Source organism: Pristiophorus japonicus, chromosome 4 (genome assembly GCF_044704955.1).
Source record: "Pristiophorus japonicus isolate sPriJap1 chromosome 4, sPriJap1.hap1, whole genome shotgun sequence".
NCBI lineage: Eukaryota > Metazoa > Chordata > Chondrichthyes > Pristiophoridae > Pristiophorus > Pristiophorus japonicus.
This window is the reverse complement of record NC_091980.1, coordinates 122,355,346-122,365,109: the sequence shown is the minus strand read 5'-3', so window position 1 is coordinate 122,365,109 and position 9,764 is coordinate 122,355,346. Positions and strand designations below refer to the sequence as shown.

The 9,764-nt window shown below is 46.3% G+C and overlaps 1 protein-coding gene across 1 annotated transcript; it reads right to left on the bottom strand.

Moving 5' to 3' along the window:
* Window positions 1–2,731: 2,731 nt before the first annotated feature.
* Window positions 2,732–4,350, bottom strand: adra2db (adrenergic, alpha-2D-, receptor b). The gene has a single exon (XM_070877302.1). The coding sequence runs from the start codon at window positions 4,092–4,094 to the stop codon at window positions 2,841–2,843; it is 1,254 nt and encodes a 417-aa protein (XP_070733403.1). The 5' UTR covers window positions 4,095–4,350; the 3' UTR covers window positions 2,732–2,840.
* Window positions 4,351–9,764: the final 5,414 nt, after the last annotated feature.

Below are 9,764 nucleotides of genomic sequence, written 5' to 3'. Positions count from 1 at the left end.
ACTCTGTGGTTATTTAGCCTCTACCATTCCAATGATGAGTCACACTTACAAACCACTCCCAAGTTAGCAACATTAGACATACTTTTAAAATCAAAGACACATTTTATACACATTACTTGCAAACAAAAAGCAAATTATCCCTAAGGATTTAATTTTACTGATTTCCACAGAATATTCTATATTTGATGTTGATCTCCCTTCACTTCTAGTGTTGCTACCAAAATATTGCTTAGTTTATGACAAATTAACCAGCAGTTAATACTTTTTTTTGCCTCTGCCTCTTCTTGACTCTGCTAATTCAAGTCTCCTAAAGTAATGAATTTAGGACCTTGACTAAATAGCCAGATCTTTGTGCAAATAATACTTCCACCGCCAAACTGTTTCCTCATGTCACTCACTGACAGCAAGTTTAGAGGTTGTAGATAACAACTATGATATATTAACAGCAATTTGTGCAAAATATTGTCGGGTGAAAAGTCTGCATCACTGCACAATTTTTACAAAATGATTTCAGGAATGTTATTGAAAGGTATGAAAACAATTAAATCTGGTGCGATTAGACTGCAGTTGTTTTTTTACTTCTCCATATCTCTTCTCCCTTCAAATGTGACATGTACCGACCAGTTGCTGTGTGTCAATGCTGCTTATTCTCATCTCCTTTCCTGTCCCTCCTGACACCGTGCCCTCCCCCCACCCCACCCCACCCCCCGCTCCCACCGGTACTGATGTTACTATCCATATTTATTCTGTTGCAGGAACAGTTGACAATCTGACACTTATATAGAAAAAATAGTAAACTTGCACAGTCAGCATATGGAAAATATACTTGCCCTCTCCCTTAATTCTAACCCTCTGAGAATAATGACAGAGGGGAAATTATTTAAGTTTTGAAGGATTAACAGGATTTCTGGCATAGTTTATTGAACTCCTTGGAGAAATTATCAGGAGTTCTTTAAAACTCTGCAGCATATTTATGTACATAAAATTACATAGAATTATACAGCACAGAAACAGCCCATTCGGCCCAGGAGGTCTGTGCCGGTATTTATGCTGCACAGGAGCCTCCTCCCATCTGACTTCATCTCACCCCATCACCATATCCTTCTATTCTTTTCTTCCTCAAGCATGTATCTAGCTTCCCCTTGGATACACCCATGCTATTCGCCTCAACTACTTCCTGTGGTAGCGAGTTTCACATTCTCACCACTCTCTGATTAAAGAAGTTTCTCCTGAATTCCTTATTGGATTTATTAGTGCATATTTATGTAGCTAAACAGTGCTTTACTTGTACAAATGAGTTCCATGCTAATGTGCGTACAAGATATTGTACTTATGTAGATGGAAGCGTGCAGATAGATTCTACTATGCCGATGGGGAATTTTGCAGACAATTTTTGTGTACAGTTGGGAAGCATTGTACTAATATGCAAAGTATTGAACTTGTCTAGATTAAGTGCATTGGTACAGTTGGAGCATATTGCACATTAGAAATTTAAATTATTTTGATCAGCAAGCAGTTTTGTTTTACAAAGCTGCAGTCCATTTGAACATGTGAAAATCTGGTTCTGAAGAAGCTGTCATGAGTCAAGATACCTACTCATGTATAGTCAGATGAATGGCAAATATGAGAACATATGCAGGAAAAGGCTACAATCTAAAAGACTTCCTATGGCAATTTTCTGATTTTCAATTAGGTAACAAGCATAAGGTTATATTCACCACTTTATTCCAGAGAACACTGCCCAGTACTGGACATTTTAAAATGTTGTCATGTTTCATTTATGGATTAAAGGTTGTGCAAGGGCTCTTCTTGAGAAAGAAAATCTAATTTACATCACAGAAGGCTGATTGAGGATAATAAATGCAAGGAAAGGGAATGGTCAACTGATCGGTAAACATAGCAGGATCACAATTTATAGCTGGGAATCTAGAAATTGTGCTGCACAATATTACTGTGGAAGCTTAATGTGTTTGCATGAAATAAATGAGTTGACTTTTAAGAGGCAGTAACCTGTTTAAAAGTGTGTTAAGCATTTGGCTAATATTTGGCACAGCATAATAAAAAGGTTTCAAAATCGTGTAGTTTCAGAATTAAATCCTTTTTTTATCCTGAAAATTAAAACAAATATTAAATCATGGAAACTCAATTTAATTAACGTACCTCACCTTACACAGGCATGGCTGATATCAAACGCTAACTATATACACAGATTCAGACATTAACTACACACAGATTTGAGGGTTAAATCTGTCAATTGTTCTGCCTGACAGATCCCAAAACATCTGTAAATCCACTTCCTCACAAAAGCAGTATTAATCCTGAGACCAACCCTAATGTTCTCAAATATGTGGCAAAAGATGGATCATAAACACCACAATGAAAGAATTTGGTGTTCCAGCATTAAGAACTGTTAATTAACATTCTAAGAATCCATGTTATTTGTACAAGGACTCAGATGTTTTTCCCTTTCATGCAAAGTGCACATCTCTGTCACACGCACAATCCCCCAAAAGAGTGTTGTCAACGTTTGGAAAGGTTGCTGAGGGGAACCTTTCCTTTGCAAACACACCGTGCAATGACATGAACCGTACAGAAATGCATGATTCTGCGGGTTACTCGTATTTGTCGGCACAACACCGTTTCAAGTAGCAAACATGTTCAGCCTGCTCTCTTTGAAAGAAAGACAAATCCAATTGAAAGATTAGGTACAGATTTATCTGTTAATGGCTTTTATTGTTTTTACATTAGCTTTTTGAAATGTTTAAATATATAGACAGCGAAATACCATAATACACTCACACACACACACACTTAAGACACGACATCCGAGGTACATACAGTTACAAAGTACGTTTATTGGTTTTGAAAATGATTTTCTTGAAGGCCTTCCTGAAGTCCCTGTTGAAGATTGTGTAGATGATGGGGTTTACAGAGCTGTTACAGTAACCGATCCAAAAGAAAAAGTTGAAGAGGGGATCGGGGATCGAGCAGCTCTCCCTGCAGATTGCTTTCAGACTGTAAGTGAAGAAAAACGGAAACCAACAGAGCACGAAGACGCCGATCACCACGGCCAGCACGAAGGTGAAGCGCTTCTCCCTCAGCTGGGCAACCTTATTCTTGGACAGGTTGGAGATGGGGCGCTTTCTCTGCTCCATAAATAACTGGGATGCCCTGCTGCTGGCCCAGGACAGGCGGTTCTGTTGTGCCGCGGGGCAGCAGCTGGGAGGCTGCAGCCTCCTGTGGTTGGGGCACTTGGAGTTCCTCCTGGTCTCGGAGGAGAAGCTCTCCTCCAGGTCGATGTCCTCCAGCTCCTCCTGCCTCTGGTTGCTGCAGGAGCTCTGGCTGCTGGGACTGTCTGGGTCCACCTTGCCCTTGCCGGCGATGCCCCTTTCGGAATGGGAGGCTTGCCTGTCCACGCCGTTCCTGGCCACCGACACGACCGAGGTCCTTTGCTTGGCCACCCTGTAGATTCGGAAGTACACCAGGATCATGATCAGGCACGGGGCGAAGAATGACACGATGCAAGAGGACAGGATGTACCAGGTGTCGTCGTTGAGTTCACAGCAGCCTTGCTTGCTGCGATTGGTGTCCATGGTGATCAGGGGTGGGAAGGAGATGATGGTAGATATAAACCACACTATGGCGATCATGCACTTGATTCGCTTGGGAGTCCTTTTCAGGTTATATTCTACCGCGCGGGTCACAGACCAGTATCTGTCCAGACTGATGGCGCAGAGATGGACAATGGATGAGGTGCAGAAGAGGACATCGAGGGCCAGGTAGATGCCGCACCAAACGCTCCCAAAGTACCAGTAGCCCATCACCTCGTTGGCCAGGGAGAAAGGGATGACCAGGGTAGCCACCAGGATGTCCGCCGAGGCGAGGGACACCAGGAAGAGGTTCTGAGGAGGCCGAAGAGCCCTGCTGGTGAAGACGGCCACCACGACCAGGATGTTGCCCACGATGGTGAGGATGATGATGAAGGCCACCACGATGCTGACCAGGGCAGTCGCTGTCGGGGAGTAGTGAGGCTGGGAGTGGGTGGCGTTTGCCTCTTCGGAGCGGTTCGGGTCAGACTGGCCGCAAAGCTCCATCTCGGTCACATCCTCAGCCCCCAGTCTGCAGCCTGGACTCAGCGCTCAAGCCCGGCCCTCACCCTCAACTTTGGGCCAACAATCAATCGATGTGTCGCCCCCATCCTGCTGCACCCTCAATAGTGGCAACATGATCGCGAGCAAACTTTCCCAAGCATCTCACTGGAAGCACTGGAAGTCAACTCTAAATCCCCTCCGACTGGTGCTGCTTGGATCTGGGTCTGCAGTGAGTGTGTTGGGACCGTGCTTCTCGGCCCCTTCAATAACTCTCGGAATTGGATTCCTCTCCACACGCTCAACCTTTACAAAGCTCCCACAACCTGACGTCAACCTATCGCCCAGCCAACCAGTGTGCGAGCTCAGCAAGGACAAGGTTTTTTTTTCGCTCTCCCCAATATTGTAAACAGAGGGAGCGAGTCAGCGTTCCGGCAGCAAGGCGGTGAGATGTGAGGGAAAGTCACTGAATCAGTCCCACTCACACCCCGGGCTCAGGGACACCGCAAATAGCGCTTGGGTATACAGACCTTTTCCACTTATATCCTCATGATTATTATTTGACCTTTGCCTCAAGAACAGAGCTGAGCAAATACACCTGCATATTTGACAGCGGGTTAACCTGTATTATTGATGGTAAATAACTTCAGTGAGCGCCGCGGATAGCTCCACCCTGACTACTCACTCCGCTATAACACAGCAGGACCAGCTCCCACCTCCTCATTTGGAAGAACCGTACTGTGGACGATAGGTAGTTTAAAAAAAAGCTAACTATAGCTTTGTACTTCATTGGCTGTAACGCGCTTTGAGACGTCCGGTGGTCGTGAAAGGTGCTATATAAATCCAAGTCTTTTTTTCGCTGTAATCTTGTTAAAGTGTGTTCATCAGTGAAATGCTCCTGAAAGCTCAGCCTGAATACTTCAAAGCCGGGCGGACGGGGGGTAAGCCCGCTGCAATCGACACTGAAGTGAACAATTGGGTTACAGTTTGGTTTACTCACAGTCTGAAACATAGTACCTGCAGTATATATTTAAACTAAATGTGTGCATGACACGGGGATGTTGCATTCAGACTGTTGCGAATGCACCAGGGACTAGAAGCACAATGCTATTCTCCACTCCGAGTATAACAGCAATGAGAGCAGCGTCTGAGGCAAAAACTCGCAGCAGCATTGACTGGAGAGCCGGTTGGAGGCTTATCGCACTGACCTTGCCCTGTAAACAACACGAAGTGTTTATGTTTCTGACCCATTTCCGTACATTCTCTTAAATGACCCCTGGGATCAGAGAGGTCGCACTTTACTTGTTTGATAAAACAAGCAGTGCTGTAATATACAAAAGCCGCTCTGCCGAACCCACGCCAGGCGGTTCCATCCGCTCACTGTAAATAGCATCAAACATTGACATGATTTCCGCTCGTTTACATCTGGAAACTTCGTTTGGCAACAATCTTTAGCGATTGTAAGGTAAGGCAGTAACAACAATCTGATATTTTTATAGTGCCTTTATTGCAACAAATGCCCCAAAATGCACGTTACCTTGGATTGACATGGCCCGGTAGTCGGAAAGGGGAGAGATCATCATCATAGGCAGTCCCTCGAAATCGAGGAAGACTTGCTCCACTCTAAAAGTGAGTTCTCAGGCTACAGTCCAAAACGGGAATTAGTCTCTGTCACAGGTGGGACAGACAGTGGTTGAAGGAAAGGGTGGGTGGGGAGTCTGGTTTTCCACATGCTCCTTCCGCTGCCTGCGCTTGTTTCTGCATGCTCTCCGCAACAAGACTCGAGCTGCTCAGCGGTCTTTGGCCAGGGATTCCCAGGTGTAGGTGGGGATGTTGCACTTTATCGAGGAGGCTTTGAGGGTGTCCATGAAACGTTTCCTCTGCCACCTGGGGATCGCTTGCCAGGACTGACATATGAGGAGAGACTGGATCAAACTGAGCTTGTATCCACTGGAATTTAGAAGAATGAGAGAGGATCTCATAGAAACATGTAAAATTCTGATGGGATTGGACAGGTTAGATGCAGGAAGAATGTTCCCGTTGCTGGGGAGTTCCAGAACCAAGGGACACAGTCTAAGGATAAGGGGTAAGCCATTTAGGACCGAGATGAGGAGAAACTTCTTCACTCAGAGAATGGTTACCCTGTGGAATTCTCTACAGGGTAACCACTGAGACCAGTAGTTAGATATATTCAAAAGGGAGTTAGATATGGCCCTTACGGCCAAAGGTATCAAGGGATATGGAGAAAAAGCAGGAAAGGGGTACTAAGGTTGAATGATCAGCCATGATCTTATTGAATGGCGATGAAGGCTCAAAGGGCCGAATAGCCTGCTCCTGCACCTAATTTCTATGTTTCTGTGTGTAGGAGTTCCGAGTAGAGCGCTTGCTTTGGGAGTCTTGTGTCGGGCATGTGGACGATATGGCCCGCCCAACGGAGCTGGTCAAGTGTGGTCAATGCTTTGATGCTGGGGATGTTGGCTTGATCGAGAACACTGATGTTGGTGCGTCTGTCCTCCCAGGGGATTTGCAGGATTGTGGAGGCAGCGCTGATGGTGTTTCTCCAGCACTTTGAGATGTCTACTGTATATGGGCCATGTCTCTGAGCCATATAGGAGGGCAGGTATTACTACTGCCCTGTAGACCATAAGCTTGGTGCCAGATTTGAGGTCCTGGTCTTCAAACATACTCATCCTCAGGCAACCGAAGGCTGCGCTGGCACACTGGAGGCAGTGTTGGGCCTCGTCGTTGATGTCTGCCCTTGCTGATAGTAGGCTCCAAAGGTATGAAAAGTGGTCCACGTTGTCCAAGGCCGCACTGTGCATTTTGATGACTGGGGGGCAGTGCTGTGTGGCGGGGTCAGGTTGGTGGAGGATCTTTGTCTTACGGATGTTTAGTGCAAGACCCATGTTTTCGTATGCCTCGATGAAGATGTTGACGATGGCTTGGAGTTCAGTCTCTGAATGTGCGCAGATGCAAGCATTGTCCGCATACTGTAGTTCGATGACAGAGGATGGGATGGTCTTGGATCTGGCCTGGAGGCGACGTAGGTTGAACAGATTCCCATTGGTTCTACAGTTTAGTTCCACTCCAGCGGGGAGCTTGTTGAGAGTGAGATGGAGCATTGCAGCAAGGAAGATCGAGAAGAGGGTTGGCGCTCTGATACAGCCCTGCTTGACCCCGGTCCGGACGTGGATTGAGTCTGCGGTGGATCTGTTGGTCAGGATCACGGCCTGCATGTTGTGGTGGAGCAGATAAGGGGAGAGATGTGACTCAATGCATAGAATAAAAGGAGGTTTTCAGGAGACTTTTAAAGGTGGGGAGAGCAACAGCCAGGGAAGAGGTTTAGGGAGAGAGCCCCAGAAAGTGCGGTCAAGGTTTAGGGTTCTGCTTTGAATTGAGGTGGGTGGGGTTGCACATGAAGACCGGAGCTGGAGGTACAAAGGGCAGGAGCTGGGACCTGGAGCCGGAGGCAGTTCCAGAATTGGAGGATTGTAAGATTAAAGATTGGGGGATGCCCGAAGAGCTTTGTAAAAAGCGCGTGGATTTTAACTATAGTGTATTTGGCGATGCGGGGTCAGTGGCGATTGGCAAGGATAGGGAGGAGGAGGGTGCGGAGCTTTATGCAGGGCAGGTTGCCGGTGATGGCGTAAAGTGTGAAAGGTAAAGCTGGGGAGGCGGATGGAGGGGGCATTGGAGAAGGCCAGGGTAATCGGGGGGTGAGATAGAGGTGCAAATGGACAGCATTGTGGAATTAGTTTAGTCTGACCAAGCTTTTGGTCGCCTGCCCTAATATCTCTTTATGTGGCTCTGTGTATTTTGTTTGATTGTCGCTCCTGTGACGCTTTACTCCATTAAAGGTGCTATATAAATAGAAGTTGTGGTTGTAGGTGATGGCCGGGATGTGGGATTGAAGCTGGGCTCAGGTGAACATGGAAGTCACAATATCCCCTGGCTCAACCCGAACCCCCAGTCCGGGAAGGGGATGGAATGGGGGCGAGAGTCTGGAACTTTTGGGGGGGGGGGGAGGGGGGCAACGGGGGATTGTAATTTCAGTTACATCTGGAAGGTCGGTTCATGTAAAGTGTTTATAATAACTGCATGTGGCTGCAATCCAGGACTGGTAGCAGAAAGGTTGGAGAAGGGGGAGGAGGGAAGAGGTGAAAGGACAGTTTGAACTCTGTGAGGCTAAGATGAGATAAGTAGATAGAGCAGCAATCAAAATATTAACTTCCAATGTCACTGCCCAGTAATTGGTTCAGCAATTCCGTGTAACAAAAAGCTTTTTTACTTGTCAGATAATAATGGTGAAAATTGGCGTTCTGACTGCAAATAGGTGCAAGAATGGCATTTAGAATAAACAAACGTGTGACTAAAATGGGAGCTTGTGGAAGATTAGTCCTCATCACCCGTTACCCCACCTGTCCAGTGTACAGGTCTGTGTATGGTGCTACCCCTGGTGTGGTCTCTCACCATCCAGCTCCCCATCAACCAAAGCCCCACTGAAATGGATAGCCCTGTGTTCCGGCCTCCCAGCCTGTCGTGTCCAAATTCACAGTTGCTCCCCGCTAGAGGGGGAAAGTGCCATGCCGTTCACTGTGCGGTTATACATGCCCTTTATTCCATCCTATTATGATCAGGCGGTGAAGAAATATCGGCAGCTTCTGAGCTTCCCAGCCCACAGTTTCTGCACTCTTGGTTTTAATCGTTTGAACATTGGTGAGCAGAAAAACCGCCTCTCCGCCGGGTTTTCCGCCTTTGCACTGGTCGGCGATTGCTACCCATTTATAGTTGGAAAATTGCGAGCTGACGAGCACAGACACGGAAATTCCTGGCTAGTTTAGCAGCTCGGTCTCAAAAGAAGTCCAAATAAGATACATCTTAAGGGCTTCCACTAACTTATTTTTAATATCCTTAAATTTGTTAACAGGATTTTCCTCTGCTAAATCCATACTGACTGTTTCTTAATATCTAGGTATTTCTTCAACCTATCCCTTATTATAGTTTCCATTTTCGTACCTAGTATTGGTGTAAGACACCTTGGCCTGATTCACCACCCTTTTTTTCAATATATGGCACTTTCTTTGCCAGCTTCCAATCCTGCAGAACTCTCCCCATCTTACCCAATAAATCCTTCATTACTGCAGCTGGTGCTCTACCAATTTCCTGCCTCGTCTCATTCGTACCCAAAGATATCTTGGGTCTGAATTCTCGTTCCCCACGGGCGCATACAAGGTGCGCAAACACAGGTGGGGTCCCTACAAGTTCTGGGTTTAGGTTTACAAAGCGCATGCGCCTAAACAACAACAACTTTATTTATATAGCGCCATTAATGTAGTAAAACGTCCCAAGGCACTTCACAGGAGTGTTTTAAGACAAAACAAATACATTTGACACCGAGCCGCATAAGAAGAAATTACAGCAGATGAACAAATGCTTGATCAAAGAGGTATGTTTTAAGGAGCGTCTTAAAGGAGGAAAGAGAGGTGGAGAGGTTTAGGGAGGGAGTTCCAGAGCTTGGGGCCAAGGCAGCTGAAGGCATGTCCACCAATGGATGGTTGAGCGATTATAATCAGGGATGCTCAAGAGGTCAGAATTTGAGGAATGCGTACATCCCAGCGGGCTGTGAAGCTGAAGGAGATTACAGAGATAGGGAGGGGTGAGGCCACGGAGGGATTT

Coding starts and splice junctions, on each gene's coding strand:
- adra2db (XM_070877302.1), bottom strand. CDS start 4,094: ATGGAGCTTTGCGGCCAGTCTGACCCGAACCGCTCCGAAGAGGCAAAC.